A 16,743-nucleotide genomic window follows, 5' to 3' on the forward strand; every position below is an offset into this window, starting at 1 on the left:
TACCAGAGCTTTTTTTTTTTTTTTTTTTTTAAGGCACACACTCTGTAAGTTTGAATGTGTTCACTTGCTCTTTGAATAAAGTAACTCCTGAATACGCTTCCATGCTGCTCTGCACCCACAAACCAATCCTTTTGTGATGTGCTTCTGGAGGCTTACATATGCATACCGGTTGTTCACTGGTATATGTGTTCACTCTGCTCAACTTTTGCATCAGTGCACAGCGGTATATTTAACCAGAAAAGGCTGGTAGACTTATGTCATTCCAGAGTTTAGAGCCCTACTGGAGGAGGATATTTAAAATATATACTGAAAAATGAGACAGGGTTTATGGGGTGTATACAATATGTTTTATTACTCCAACTGGCATAATGGAGGGGGAGAGCATGGGGCAATCGGAACTCTTCATGTTTGTTTGGTGTCCAAAGAATAGTTTAGAGTTATGCCTGTACTTAGCCCAATTTTTTAAGAGAGTTATCTATTTATTTTCAGTGTTGCAGAGTATGAGCTAGAGTATACATATGTTCTAGTTAACTCACCACATTTTTTTAGCATGACATTCTAACCTGCTTGGCCATTAACCTGGCTGACTACCAGGAGAATTTTCAAACTGTTGACTCATATTGCTTCCATATGTAACTTAAACCACCTTTTCCCACAGTGGAGACAGCTTGAAGGTTAGCTGCGTTTTCTTTCCAGGGCAGGAACAGCACATTTTGAACTGAGTCAACACATATGAGTAAAGGAAGTAAATCTAAGCTATTATTAACTTTTTGGGGTCTAATCTCATATTTGCTGAAATCTTTCCTGGTTCCAAATCAGGAAAGACCAACTCCTCTTCCCCATGAGGTTTAGTATGCATCAGCACACATAGCCATGGCTCATCTTTTCATTTTTGAGTCTTTGTGAAGATGGATCTTCACAGCTGCCATTACTTTTACGCCATCTGAGGATCTGGGGGCATGACTTGCTCTCTGTGCGTGGGACCTGATGTTTTGAGGATGTGACTAATTAAGTGGGAAATGACACGTAGGCTGCATGCCATGTCATATTATTGAGCATCTATATATAGGTGGAGCCTCTATGTGGTCAGAGCTCCTATTCATAGTTGGAGCCCATGTTTTGTGTCATGCAGCAAAGGAGGGGTGATGGCCAGTAGAACCGCTCTGCAAAGTGATAAAGAGTGGTACTCTGCTGTCCCTCTGATTTTGCTGTCAAGCCAGATGGTGGCTTTGCATGCAAAAGTCCTGGCAGCTCAGAGTCCTGCACTAGAGCAATACCTGCCTCTGGCACACACAGCCCAGGGTGAGGAGAAAGAGCCCTGGGATCCTGTATGGGCATGGGGGAGACCACGTCAGCAGGAAGGTGAAGGTGCAGGCAGCAATTGTGTGAGACCTTGTGGGTTTGCACTCAAAAAAAAAACCAAAACAACCCTGTTGAGTACTGATATTTTTTTCTTGCAGACTGCACAAAAAAGCTGAAGGAAGTTTAGCAAGAGGGATTTTTCTCGTAGGCTTTGATATCCATTTGACCTGTGGACCCTACTGATGAAGAGGCGATCTGGGTTTAGTTCCAGTGTTACCACCATTATGGGAAGTTGCATCCTTCCTCTCACTGTGATTTTTTTTTTTTTTTTTTTTGGTGATAGACTGAGAGAATGAGAATGCTGATCTTCCTCTATCCTTCTGATCTATGTATGAAAAGCAGTATGTGGCATTGCTGCAATTTGCCTACCTGGCTCAGTTCTACTTTTTTTTCTTTATGATCAAAAAAGAAAGTGAAGCTAATAAGAAAAAAATAGTCTGCTGTATTGTAACCTTTGGATCTCTGTAGCCAAATGCAAGTGTTTTGCTCAGTTCAGGAGACATGAGCGCATAGTTGAGCGTGTATTTAAGCTTAACTATGTGAGTAGTCTGAAATCAATAGGACTGCCATGTTGAACAGTAACACTTTTAGCATGTGCTTAAAACCCAAACCAGTGTGGCTAACAAACTCTTCCCTCCCAAATATTTTATTCTAGTGTTTCCATGTAATATTTATGCTTGCATTGAATGTTGTTTTTCAGCTGAAAATGCTAAAATACAGATTTCTTCGCATTACATGGTTTTGATTGTTTTGCTTTAGTTTTGCAATCCCGCTCCAGCCTCTACAAGGATGAATGCTGTGGTGGTGTCACCAGGCTTTGCTGGACTCCAGCTTGCAGAGACCAAGCGTAGTCTTTGCTGAGAAGGAGGGCTCGGAAGACAAGAGAATATGGCTTCCCCTGTTGTTTTTTTTTTTTTTTTTACTCTAAAAGGCATGTTGGAGTCCTGTGCTGTATAATTCCTTAGGTATTTGGATTAACTCTGATAAAATTATAGGTGGTTGTAAGGGAGTTTATTGTGCTTATAAATTGTAGTGGGGCTCCCTGTAATTTGTTGTAATTAATTCAAGAGTTCAAGGGCAGAAAATCAGGATCAGGTTATGGCATGCCTTCCTTTCTTGCTAAAGCATGCCATTACTGGCCTTTTTATTTAAGGTTTAACTTTATGTTTGTGGGTTTATTTGAACTTGGAGTATCCAAAAAGTATAACATACTCTTAACAAAAAGTACAAGTACAGAGAATGGACCTGTTGCAGTTGGGGGGTTCCTTTTTAAATATAGAGAAATTGGTGGATACTGTAAAGCTGCATCTGCTGGCTAAGCCTCTCGCAGAAGGATTGCGTGTTTTGGAAGGCTTGTGTCATGTCTGCAGGCCGCAACAAGGCCTGGGTGCATGTCTGTGCTTGTGGCCCATCAGAAATGGCAGGAAAGGAAAAACACTTGCAGAGCACTTCTTTACAATCCAAGCTCAGTCTTTTGCTGCCAACGAGAATGCTGAGTGTGATGCTGTTATCTCCTGTCTAACTGCCAAGGGTTTCACTAGCCATCCATTTAATGCTGGACACCAAAGAGCCACAACGCTTTGATGCCAGGTTATACTGGAAGCAGCTGCTTATATGTGAGAGGTTATAAAGTGCGCGTTACTTACCTAAACAGTCCCATGGCCCTTTGCAATACATATCTTCTTTTCTTTTTTAAATACTCAATTTTGCTGCAGAAATTTAACTTCATTGACTGATTCATACCAGGAAAAAAGCTTATTGCTCCTAAAATGCTCATACTTTACATTTACATTTGAAATCTTCTGCCAGCTGTGTAAAGAATTGGTGGAGGTGGAGATCTGAAATTTTAAGAGACTGTCTTTGGGGGAATGTATGCAAACGAGCCACCTTTCAGTAGTTAAGTTGGTGAAACAGAGGTGGTAAGCAACAACTAAGCAGTGCAAAATTCTGATCAGACTGTTTTTAGGTGCGCAAAGGCTTTCCTGTTCTAGTTTTCTTAGCCAGGAGCTGACTGTTAGCTGGACTGTAACCTTTGGAAGACATTGGCCTTTGGTAGGAATCTCCCTGGTCCGATGTGGTAGCTTACCTTTCATTGTGTGCCTTGTTGCAGCTCATGGAGCAAGCCAGCCATTGAGGATGTGTATTATTTGTCCTTATGCTCACAAGTTGCATATCAAAACAAATGGAAAGTGACCATCATTGTGACATTAGCCAGTTTTAGCCAAATCCTTTGCCTTTTCTCCCCTTCAGCTATAAACTGTTGCTTTTAAAGAGAGAGATTGAGTGATGTGGAAGTAGGTGATACGAACTGTGTTTTGATCTGTCCTCCTTTTTCAGTCCTACATGTGAAAATGATGCTAACCCAGCATTGTTCTGTCTCATTAGGAAGGGGAAAAGGAATGACACAAATCTTTCCATGCATTTCTTTTATTTTATTTTTAGTTTCAGTCATGTTTTCCATCCAGCTGCTGGAGGAAACCAGGATGTAGACAGTTGGATGCTGCCTTTGAACAACCTCATTTCTCAGTTACCTGAAGCTAACCTTGACCTACCTTATAAGGTTGTTATGATCGAGGAGTTCCTACCCTAGAAACTGTTATGACTGTGTTTTTACTATTGGCATTGACAGTTTGAGTTTCTGAAGGAATTTCTTCCTGCATGTGTGACAAAGGCTCCTTCATCTCCTTCCCTTTTTTCTCTGGCAAGTCTGCTGATCTTTCTGAAGGTCTGTGACAGGGTGTGGTAGACTTGTTCTCAATAATACCCTTCCAAAAATATTACCCTTTAGTAGTGGAAGCACAGCCGTTGCTTTTTATATTCTACCACAAATCCTAGATAAATGGCTATTGTCTAGTACTGCAAAACATCAGACTTTCGCTGAGAGAGAAGTTGATGAAATTCCAGAGAAGCAAGCTGGAGATGTTCTGTTTATCAGCACCATCTTAAGTCTTTTACAATGGCAAAGACAAGGCCTTAGCACTGTGTTACTGACAATTACATCATCAATGTATGTACCTCTCTTTTTAAAGTACCTTTAGATTAAGATGTGCTGATTGAATCCTTGCATCTAAAATGCGTTTCAGCACGCTCAAGCCCAGAAATCATAACACCATCTTTGCCAATATACTGAACGTTGTATCTGAAAAGACCAGTCTTGTCTGCCTGCCTGCCTTTCTTGCCATATAAAATCTAGTCCAAGATTGCAGTCAGTTTTATTGCAGTATATTGAGTGACCCATATGAAATAAGCAACATCCAGTAAGTAGTACTCTGGATTGAGACTTGGGAACAAAACCTAGATCTCCCAAATCTGCCTTGGTTTCCAGCCCAGGTTTACACGAGTAACTTCACTAGCCATGTGTCTCAGATACTCTATTTATAAAATTAGGCTAAGGATCATTAATACTATTTAAAGCATGTTTTTCTCAGGAAAAGCAACCAGTAAGAGTTATGTATGATTGTCTCAAATATGTAATAAATAAATAAAAATAACATTTTGGCCATTATCAATTAGTTCCTTTGCCCACTGAATAGCTGAGTCATTGGCTCATCTAGCTCAAAGGCTGAGAAAATAGGAAAGAGCCTGTGTTTAAAATGAAAAATGAGTTTCTCTTTAAAACATAGAATATGGGTATCTGTGGAATCCTGTTGCTAAATAGTATCAAAGCCAAGATCATGGCAGAGTTGAAGGTGTGAGATGAACAATAGACACATCAATATCAAAGCTAATGCTTAAAATAATTTTAGTAAATTATAAAAGGCCTCTGCTGGAGAAACTGCTTCCCCTGTGGGCAGATTATTGCATGTGTACATTGCAGCATCTCTGCTCAGAAGTGTATTACCATACTAAGATAAACCCAAATGAGCTGAGTCGGACTGTTGTTGTGATTCAATGAGACTTTTATTGTGTTCCTAATTTTAGAATATCATATTGCACTCTAATTGCAATTTTTTTTAAGTTGGAAAAGAGCTGAAGGTCTTGAGCTAAACCACTTGTGGGCCAATCTGTTTCTCCTTTGAGTCGTAAAGACTTCTTATTTTGGAGATATGAAACAGTAAAGCAGTTCTCTTTTCCTCCAGAGAAGAAGTTGAACTACATAGCTATGCAGTTATCCAATAGATAGGCTTCACGCCAAAAAGGTACCTAATGAGTTATAAAAAAGTTAGTCATGCCAGTAATTGCATCATTAGAAACGATTTTTAAGGAATTGTACCTCATGGGTAACTAATACATGTTTTGTAGTGCTTTGTGTATTTTCAGATACACTCAAGGTAAATATTTATTGGTATTGAAACTGTAATGTATTTATTCATACTGGCTTGAAATTTCCAGAAAAACACACCGACTGATTTAAAAAAAAAAAAAAAAAAAAAAAAAGTTTTTTAAGTGTTTCCTGCTGCACTAGAGATAATGTGTATATGCCAAACCCTTCCTGTCCATGATATACAGAGAAGGAAAGTAAAACCAGGGAAAAATAACAAAAATCCAGGCTGGTCACAGTACAGCATTCAAACAGTATTAATCCTTATTATCTTGATCCTGTCACCTTTTTGTATAAATGTATAGATCCACGTATGTGTATGAAATATGTATTTAGATTGTAAATCCCTGGGGCAGTAAGCGGGTTTTTTTCTTCTGTTCTTGTACATTTCCTAGCAGAGCTGGATGCTGCTTGATTACTAAGGCTAGCGGGTCTGATAATATTGAGTAATTATTAATGAGGTATTTGCCTTGTGGTTCTTTGTGGAAGTCACTAGTAGGAAAATTGTGAAGATGCAGTGCAGTAGTGCAATCACTCTGCAAAACTAACCCATATTCTTGCTTTTGTAAACCATCCTTTAATTTCTCTACGAAGATCTTACTTCCAGTATTGATCAGGCCAGGTTGTGCGTGGCTTGTGGTGTCTGAAACATTGGTTGTTGTAGAGAACAGAAATCAGTAAAATTGAGTTATTTTCTGCATATATAAAACAGCAACAGAGGTGATACATCAGATAAACAGTGGCGATGGAAGGGTACAATGAATTAAGTGACACTATACAAACACCTATGTTCTTTTTTGAAGTGACAGGAGAACAAACACAAATCCTGATCTTGGGAGTCGTATGGGCAAATGGAGTTTCTCTACATTTACACAGCTGTAGCTGAGTCTGAATCTGGGTGTTGCAATTAAATTTTAAACCATTACCCTTTTCTCTCACTTACTAATACTGTTGCGGGGTTTTTTCCTCTGATGTAGTATGGATTGCTAAAATGCAGATGTTGATTCTGGAGTTCAGATGTTGTCTCATAGTTATCCAGTTGCAGCTTATTTACTTTATAAAACGTGTGCTTTTTGATGCAATAGATGCAAATACACTTTTAATGTTTTCTGCGTTGGCTAAATAGAGTTGTGGGAAATGATATCCTTATAATTATGGCTTTGTTCAGACTTGTTGTCTACTCCCATTTTCCTTGGAATTAGCTACAGGCTGGCAAACTGTAGTAGCCATTATTATATTGAATACACAACAGCTCTGCTAAAAATGTTTAACCCAAAATGAGCAAAGAAGGTGAGAGATTTCAGCTCTCAGCCCACTTGGCTATGGTGGTGTCTCTTCTGCCTTGCACTCCCCTAGTATGCCAGAATGGCTCTGTGATTTAAACTTTGTAAGTCTTAATTTTGAATTTCTTGCCTTTTATTATTTGGGGGTGCAGACTGAAAACTTCTCTTTTGTTCAGTTTCCATATACTTTCCCAACTAAACCACCTAATAGGAGGCTTATGAAATGCATGTTTTTATCTGCTGTTCTGGAACAGCTTTCCTCAGTGGATCTGTGGCTGAATCATTTTTAAAATGTTTTATTTCCCTCAAATTATAGATCTACTTTTGCAATCCAAGCGAACAAAGAGCAGTCTCAGCTAGCATAGTGACATAATAACAGCATTTAACGTAATTTCAGATGGAGGAGCCTCAAATCCTTGACAGAATATGGGCCAATTTCTCCTCTCCGTTGGCTGGGCAGAGAGCCTGACCACAGTTTTGCAGCACGGCTGAGCCATGAATCTGTGGCTGGTAGAGCTATTAGAGCCTTCTAGCAGAGCTTCCTCCAGGGTATGCTCCTCCTCTTCCTTGACAGTGGAATTAGCCACTCCAGTCGGTTCCTTGTGAAAGGAGATGTCCCAGTTCTTGCTGTATGTGGCCACAATGAAGGGAGATGTCAGGGGACACCTTAGGTGGGTGACCCTTGTCACTGTCAGTCCAGGGGTAAAGATGAAGCTGGTACAGACCATAGGCTTCTGCCTCCATCTTCTTCAGTTTATCTTGGCACTTCCATTGAAAAAGGTGTCAGAGCCATAGCAGGTGATTGCTTCTTAGTGCTTTGGCCTGTGAAAGGTGACAACTTTCTCCATGGCGTTTTTCCTGTATTGGCAACTAAAATGGCAACAAAACCCCACATCGCTGTTTCTTTTGAAAGTCTTGGTCGTAATATTTGATACTACAGTAACTGCTTTGACATCATATTTTTGGAGATGCTTACCTAAATAATCCTTTCTGTGGTTTATCTATAGTTTTGCGGGCACTGTGGTTGAAATCATGGCTCCACTAAAGCTGGTAACGTTCTTGACTTCTACAGAGCTAGGATGTCATTATAAGGTTTTAAATTGTATTGACTTTCATGTACTCTCTTTGTGTTTGTTTTAACAATAGCTCTAACTCTATGGCAGATGTGGATTTTACTTTTGTTCTGTTAGACTAGAATATGTAACTCTTGCATGTATATGTAGCATTGACATAAATAGCCTGCTTTTGGGATTACAAGTCTCGAAGACCAGATTCAGCAAACACTTGTTCACCTGCATACGTGATAAAGCAGCTTATGTCAAGCTTGTATGAAAGTGTGCGTATTTTCAGAATTGGGATTTAGTCATTGCAAAGAAGTGGAAACAAGCTGATTTGTCTCTTGGACCGAGCAAGTGTGAAGCCTGGGGCTGAAGCACAGGGCTCAAGCTGAGAAGCCGTATGCTTTTTACACTGCCTCTCTCAATCAAATTTCAAAATCCCCTGAAGTTTTAATCTTCATTAGGCTGTGTGAAAGCCAAATCTAAGCATTTTAAATGAGATTATATTTTTCCTGTTTGAAAATGTTGTTCTGCCTTTTGTAGGGGAGAGAGGGGAAGAGGAAGCCTAAAACCAATAACCCAACCATTACCTTTTAAGCGCATGTAAAAATTGTGAACTCTGAAGGGAACTTCTCAGATGTGAAGAATATGTGCAGAGGCCTTCCTGAGAGGGTTTCTCTTGCCTGCAGTGCTTGTAGCCTCTGAACACCCTGCTGCCTTGAGAGTGCGGGTCTGGTCAGAGCATTGGTGCTGTCTAGTGGCAAGTTATTGCATCTCACATCGCTGACGGAAGAGTTAACTGAAGAAAAACATAAAATGCTGCATTTGACTAGTAGCCCTCAAAGCATGGCTTGGGTTATGCTGGTTTGGAAGCACATAGGTATTTTCTAATGCCTCCACGCGGAATTAAATGGTAACATTTTTGAGTATAGTTAAGGCAGTGCAGTCCCAGTAACATGGGTTACAGCGGTTCTTCTTTCCAAGAAGGAAAGGTTAATTGTATTGGTACTGGAAAGGTGACTTACACGCACGCACGCGCACACGCGTGCACGCACGCGTATGAAATCATTAAAACAAGACCAGAACGGTTTCTTTGCTATTCCCAAAGGTTCAAAGCTAAAGTCAGATGTGGTGTGCTGGTTGTAGCCGAGTCCGGTTAGGAGTTTACTGCCCCCAGTCTCTCTGACCACTCTTTGCTGTCCGCCTTGCAGAGGTTGCAGTCTCTGAGACTGCCTAGCATGCTTGTGTACTATTTCTTTCTAACCCGGTTTATCTTAAGCAACTGTTTTTCAAATCCATGCCGTTTTGAGGGGATGCCCTTGGTGTTAGGGGGGTGAGGAGGCATGCAGCTGAAGGGAGGAGTGACCTCCTAACCTAGTTCAGCTGCAGCCAGACCGACATGTCTGGTCACAGCCTGGGAAACCCCTCTGTTGGTTTTTGGGGTTTTCTAACTTGGGTCGCCCAGGCACATCAGTTACTATCAGCAGGTCTGGGGATCGGGTGCCTGAGGCTGAGTGCACACATAGACTGTGGCTACGCTGGTACAGTACCTTTGGGCTCAGACCTGATGAGTCGTTGCATGTTGGCTGAGAAGGGATTGTGTTTCTTCTCAGTTGGGATGGGTTACATATATCTGCAGCAAAAGTTTAATCTGATGGACCTGAGATCGTTTTATCACTGTAACTCAACTGCGTTTGATTATTGGCACATCAGTGGCCGATACGGTGTCCTTGCAATTGTGGCTATAATTTCTTCAGCTGCCTGCGTTGCCCCTGCCTGGTTTTACTGCCTGTGCCACACAGGTAGCTCAAGGAAAAATGCATTGGTGCCTGCAGAATAAAAAGTTGTGGCCTGTTAATGATGCTGTCTCCACTGGACTTGAACCTGATATGCTGGAGGGACTGGTACACATCCCTGCTGCTTTGGCCAGCTCTGCTGTGGGTCTGGTCCAGTTTGGTGGCTGGAAGGGATGCGTGGATGGGGACAGTAACTTCTTAAGCTTTTTGTGGAAAGCTTCTTGTTTGTCCTCATCTACTCTATTGCATATGTAAGGTGAAACGTGTGAATTCTGTCGCTGTGGTTAAAACTAACATAGTTTGTCTTGTGATTAGTTACTGTGGATCAGCGAGTGCATGATATTGGTAGCTGGTTTTGCTTGATTTGTGTGTCTAAGTCATCCTTACAGATAAGAGATGCCAATTTAAAAAACTTCTACGTGGGCCACAGTTAGTTGTGTGAGTAGGCCAAAGTATGTTGCTAAAATTCTGTTTCTTCTATCAAAATGGTGATAAAACATATTAAAAAAAAAAAAAAAAAAAAACAAATAGAGCAAAAACAATAGAAAAAATATGGAACAGCCTCTTTTTGTATTGGTGTTTGCATGGTCTTCAGTAACATCTACAAAATTTATGGAGGAGGTAATCCCAGCAGATGCCCCTCTTCTGTGTGATCTAGGGAACACAAATTAGAACTTTTTATTTTCCTTTTCATCCACCCGGAAGCATTGCACATATAGGGATCATATTGATTTGTTTTGATAATGTGGAACTTCTGAAGCCAGGCAGACTGCTCTTTAACTGCCTGACCTGTTTGTGGTGAGTTTTTCTTGCTTTCAGCAGTCTATTGTTCTGTAGAAAACGTACAAACATATAGATGTTTTAATCTGTGCTCTTTTTTTGTTTGTAGATATCAGTATTACCTACAAGTGAAAAAGGATGTTCTTGATGGCCGATTAATTTCTTCGTTGGAGCAGGGAATTCGACTAGCTGGTTTGGCAGTGCAAGGTAAGATGACATGACCTGATAGCCCTTTTCCAACATTGGCTTTTTTTGGTTTGTTCTATATGTTGACCAGGCACTAACTAAGGCCTTGTATGGCTCCTTACTCACAACAGCTGGGTCTTCTATTGATTTAAAAATGCATAGGTGGACTGCCATTGATGAAACACTCATACCCTCAGGGAGGGAATGATGGAGCACATCACAGCATTCAACTTTCCTATTTCTAAAATCCATGTTAGTGAATCTGAACAAAACTCCAGTTCTTCCAACCCCAACCACGGAGTACTTTGCAGTAATGAATTTGCTTCACGTTCTCTGGTTTGAAATGCAATTACATCAAAGAGCATAGCAGCACCTTTAATTTTGCCTTTAATTAAAAACTCATTTGGCTGTATAGTGCTATCTGAAGTATGAAAGAACACATGACCGTAATTGTTATGTGAGTTATAAATTAATAATAAACTACTTCTTACAACGTTATTTTTATTCTGAGCCTCCTAAGAACATCAATAAAGTGGGATCGTGTATGTATATGGGCAGAGGAGGAAGCCCTGTATTTGGAGAAAGTATGTTTTAGTCCATCCATGACTGACTATGAGAACCTAAGATAGAGTTTCAGCAATCATGCTTTGGGCATGTCCTCTGATGAGAGAGGAAAGGGGAAAGTATATATATATATAAATAGCAAAAAATGAAGATCTGATTCTTGAAAATTAAAGGTTCAATGAAGAGCAGTGCTAATATGATCTTTAGGGCAACAGAAATTCTATTTTAGTATCTTATTTCTTGGTTAAAAATGGAAGAAAAAAATGTTTCCTGTCGAATCTTGAAACGTTTTATTAATAAAGGAAAAGATATGTATAAGATTCCATACCGAATCTTGCAATTTAAGTAAATGAAGGTTTTCCAGTGTGTGAGTTAGGACTTAATAGATACTGAATATGTTTCACTGCTCCTGTGTTTTTGGAGCTTTTTGCTAACTTTGAGAGTGAGTCAGTCTTTGTTATCAGTTTGAAGTAATCACTTTTATTCTGAATTTTCTACACAATCTATTATATTTCAAAGACCATTGCATCAGAATGCTGCACCTAATCTTGTTTGCTTTATTCCTGACCTTGTATTACTCCCTTTATCCGTTGCATGTGATGCAACCAAAGATATTGGAAATACTTATTTCTTTTAAACTTACAGACTCTGTTTCATGTCCATTTTGATTTCTTTCTGTTTATGTTAAAACATAACTCTGAGGTGAAAACAAAATGAAACTGCATTTTTGGCATCCTGCAATACGTGAAATTATCTGGAAGCTTTGAAAGAATGTTTAGCTAATATGATTTATGGTGGGAATTTCCAGCTTCTATAATATGAGAATCTTGTAGATGGTGTTTGATCCAGTTCAATTAATATAAAATAAAAACCTCCTGGCAAGATAGTCTTTTGATATAAGCTGTTGTGTATTTAACAGATAGATAAATATAGGCTTTGTTTTATTTTTTTAACGTACTTGAGCCTTTAGGAAGCATTTTCAAAACTCCACGGTTTCAAGGACATTTAGACAAGAATCCTCAGCCCAATATAAGTGAATGTGAGCACAGAGATGACTTACCTCTTAGAGATGCAGAAGAAGTAGAAAAGCAAGTAGAAAGGTGTGGGCCAGTCAGTTAAACTGACACAGTGCCTGTACCGTTATATTGGCTGCAGAAGGACGAGACCTTTCCCCTGCCCCTCAAACCATGTTGGTTGTTGACAATTTTTAATAGAATTGGCTAGTAGATTTTAACCTCTTAGGCTGTAAAATTAAGCATCTTTTGTAGAATTGTAGCAGAGGTAGGTTAAATTTTTTTTTTTGGCCTGGTCAGGTTTGGAAATGTTGGAGAAGCAAAAGTGTGCACCATTTTTAAAGAGGCTGAGCAATCCCAGCCTTTTTAGATGGTGGTATTAGTTCATGAAGGCTACAGAAAAAGAAACTCTTGCGCTCCTGATGGTTAAGCATTGCAAATGGTCACAATATTAGAGATCAAAAGAGAGAAATTACTTGTTGGCTGTTATTTGATCTCTAGTAATAACACTATTATTTTCAGGCCTCCATGTTAAAAGCTGAAGTACAAGCAGAAATCTTTGTGCTGGGTTGTGGCTTCAGAGAGAACTCGCCCACTTGAAATTAAGCATCTGTGCAAAGGTTGAGTGTGGTCTTAACATGTGTGGAAAGTGCTAAAATGAGTAATTGTGTTGTTTTTTCCAGCGGATTTTGGAGACTATAATCAGTTTGAATCTCATGACTTCCTTCGAGAATATGTCTTGTTCCCTATGGTGAGTTCCTTATCCTCCTCTTTTGTGGTCTTTTATGAATAATTTCCCCATGCCTCAGAGATGGCTTTGTTGATAACAGAGTAAAAGCACCAGCACTGAACTATTAATAGTGGAAATAAACTTTGCTCCCCAAAACCTGCAATATACTTGACTGTATCTGAATTAATATATGCTATGGAAATTTAGCCCTTTTTCAGTTCCTGTTAAGCCTCCACTACGAATAGGTGTCAACAAAAGAAATATTCTTCTTTGAATCAAAAAGGAATTTGCAGCTATTTAAAAAAGTGTATATTAGCAATACTGCAGTATTAGTAACATGGCATAACAAAGAGATATGAGTGCTGCTGATGTAGTAAATGTTGTGTCACAGGACAAATCATGCAGCCTTTCCTCAAGAGAATGTGAATTTACATCAACTGACTATTAGACTGAAGTGAAGCATGAATCAGGTCTTCTAAAAATGTTCTCCAGGGACTGTGCTGTAAATTTGTTTTAAATTTATATTGGAAACTAGCAAATAATTTGAACGCTGAGGGAAGTGTGTTAGGTCTTAATGATGTTAGAAACTCTGGTGACAAATGCCAAGCGCTTGCAATCCATGACATTGAGCCTCTCTGGGAGGATGGATTAGAGGGGGGGGGGGGGAAGCCTGCTGAGGTTAAGGCTGGCTTTATCTTAGATGAACAAGTCCATCAGCACAAGTCTCGAGTATAAGCTTCATAAAATGTAAAAGATCTTGGAATTCTTTCTAACTGGAAAAAAAAAATCTGGAAGTGGGGTGGGGTTCCCATGCCCTGAGTGTAGCTGCCTAGAAGTTAAGGCATCTGGTTTCCCTCTGCAATTAGTGGAGCGGTAGAGGGAGAATGATTCATCTCACTGTAATTTGAAGGCTTGAGAAAGGCACTTCCAGAAGCATTTCAGCCCATTTACCGGCACCCTTTGTACAGGAACTGCAGCGGGTTCCATTCTCAAGTCCAAAAATGTGGCAGCTGCTCAGTGTCTTGAAGCGAAAGTGCAATTTTGAGCTGGTAGACAGAGTTCAATATCACCTGAAAAAGAGTCAGCAGGAAGAAGGGGAATTAATGAATGTATAGAGATCTGAATATGCCTCATATAGCTAGAATGTGGCTTCAGTTTTGACCTTTCACTAAGAAACTTGTGTTAGCCTGACCAGTGGAGCAGGATTTCTTTCATAGGCCGCCTTTACCTATTGATAAGTAATTGATCATCTTATGTATAGTTGATGGATTATGAAGTTGTGAACGATAGCGTAAGTGGGAAAGACGATGGCTGCAAATATAGACAGAGAAATGTGTCATCAAGCTGTCACTTTGTGAATTACTGAACTTCTGCAAAGTTCTTTCAATATACTGATATTATTTTTCTATTCAGAGAAAAATTAGGGGAGGGTTTAGGCCTCTAGATGAGCTTTCAGGTAGTTAATTTCTGTGTGATTCAGTAGTTTACTCTTTGGGCCCATCTCCTAGAACCTCCATCTTTGAGTCAGCTGCCTACATGGTGTGGTCAGCTCTCTTCTGTTTTGCATGTGCTCACTTTGTGGTATCTTGCTTTTCATCCATGCTACTATTGCTAAATTTAACAAAGTCAGCGAAGTATCTGCTTCCTACAGGCTTGAGAAGCCTATTCTTAAATCAACCATTTCTCTAGACGCTTCTTATACTTGTCTTTGCTTTTCTGGGGAGGAGTGGATAACGTAATAGTAAATATTTCACTGCAAGTTCAGTGACAGTTGTGAAGTGCTGCAGATAACTAGTCCTGAAGCAAGTGGGAGGATTTGAGTGAATCTTGGGCACAGAAAGAGCCTCCAATGAGAACGTTGCTATAAATTCATTAGTGAAGTGAGCTGGTGGATGAGGGAGGGGCAGCTACATTTGTACTGTTTGATCTTGCGAGGCTACAATGTGTGTCAAATGGCATTTCTTCAGCAGGGAAAAGAACAAAGTTATGTACACAGTACACCCCACAGGTGTGTGGCTGTGCATAGGCATGTACCATGCCATTTTTCATTAGCGTGCTACCACTTTCACATTTTTTTGTGGCAGAAGCAAATATCAGAGGGAGGGCCCCATTGAGCAAGAAACAGGCAGTGTATTTAAGTACATTACATGCAGCCTTAAGGCTTTTTAAAATAAAAATAAGAACTTTGAGGTTTTGCAAGAAAGTTTTCAGCTTCCTTTTTTTTAACCTTGAATTTATGAACATATTTCCTTTATTGACTTGCTCCCCATTATTTCAGTATTGTTTCTACCACACATTATTAAATTTGCAGAAGACAAAAATTTCTGCTCAGAAATGTGTTGCAAGCATAAAGCACATTTTATTGCACATTTGAATAGGTAGCAAAACTTTCAATCTCTTTTAACACGGTGAAGGGAGTACCTGTAGGTTGCAGGCCAGGAAATAACCATGACTTCGTTTTTCATGGTCTATGCATTATTTTGGGCTGTTTTAAAAGGTATATATTAATTTGTAGACTTCCAAGTGTTTTTAAAGACTTGTTTGATCCTTATCCAAGAAAAGATCCCTTATCCATGCTCTATACTCTGTTCTCTGTTTTAGAATAATAAGCACCTTACCCCTATTTTTAACAGTATCTTTTTACTCTCCCCCAAAAAAAGATATTAAAAAAACCCCAGAGCCTCGTGTTCTCCTTGCACATCTTCAGCATCCTGTACTCTGAATTTTCAATGCAGTTGGTGATAGGTTCTCTCTCTGTAACTACCTGGAAGAGAGTGAACAGGAAACAATCCTGAAACATCTGCCGTCCTAATTCCTGTCTTGCAGTTTGTCGTCTGTCTCTCTGGATGACTAATTTTTGATGCTACTTCATATTTTTACAGGATTGGACCCAGGATGAAGCTGTCTTGGAGGAGCTGACTCAAAAGGTTGCTCAGGAGCACCGAACTCACAGGTGAGCTTGATGTGTTAAGATTAGGATTATTTTTTTTACTGTCATCATCTTCCTAGGACTTCCCTTCCTCCCCATGCTTTTCTGGCAGTGGTAAACTAGCCCATCTTCATGTTACTATTATGCTACGTCTCACTGGATTTTTAATTAGTCTGTTACAAAAGATTATCTGCCTCTTGTGAACACGAAATGGCCAAGGAACTTAATCCCAAATAAATGAGCATTTGCACCAGAAGTTTTAATATGCAAGTGTAACACTACTACTTGCGCTATGTAGTAGACTTCTTTTTCTTCTTGGTTTCGTTTAAATCCTGAGGGTGAAACACCCTGTGACTTGATCAAGGGTGGTCTGAGGGTCTGTCCGAGGGTTTTCTCTGATTCAAGAGGGAGGGGGATACACATGCTCTCAATGTAATGGAAATAAAAATAACAGGAGTTGGTTTTTAAGTCTAGTTATGGAAAAGATACAATATGCTGTTACTAGTTAATGAGCTAGGAGTGTATGTATTAGTGCTTCAGTACAAATACCTTCTTTGTAAGCAGGCTGCTTTCATGTCATCTAGGTGCTTTGGTGGTGGAAGTATTCAAACCTCTAGAGTGCTGTTCTTAGAAAAATGGCAGTGCCTATACATCATTGGAAATAATCTTTTGTGTTGTATTATGAATTTGCATTTAAAGGTTTATTACATGAAATGCAATAGGAATGTTATGTGAAGGGTGCAGCACTCCTCCCTATATGACAGAAAATGGTTGTAAAGGG

The 16,743-nt window shown here is 39.6% G+C and overlaps 1 protein-coding gene across 1 annotated transcript in view; it reads left to right on the plus strand.

Moving 5' to 3' along the window:
* PTPN14 (protein tyrosine phosphatase non-receptor type 14) overlaps positions 1-16,743 on the plus strand; it is a gene marked incomplete at both ends in the record, with an annotated part of 72,075 nt that overhangs the window by 22,919 nt on the left and 32,413 nt on the right. Inside the window, 3 exons of the mRNA XM_082306260.1 lie at positions 10,650-10,747; positions 12,987-13,054; positions 15,916-15,986. Coding sequence (XP_082162386.1) covers positions 10,650-10,747; positions 12,987-13,054; positions 15,916-15,986 — 237 coding nt within the window. The remainder of the gene's footprint in view (positions 1-10,649; positions 10,748-12,986; positions 13,055-15,915; positions 15,987-16,743) is intronic.

The sequence above is a fragment of the Platalea leucorodia genome (assembly GCF_965183815.1).
Source record: "Platalea leucorodia genome assembly, chromosome: 3".
NCBI lineage: Eukaryota > Metazoa > Chordata > Aves > Pelecaniformes > Threskiornithidae > Platalea > Platalea leucorodia.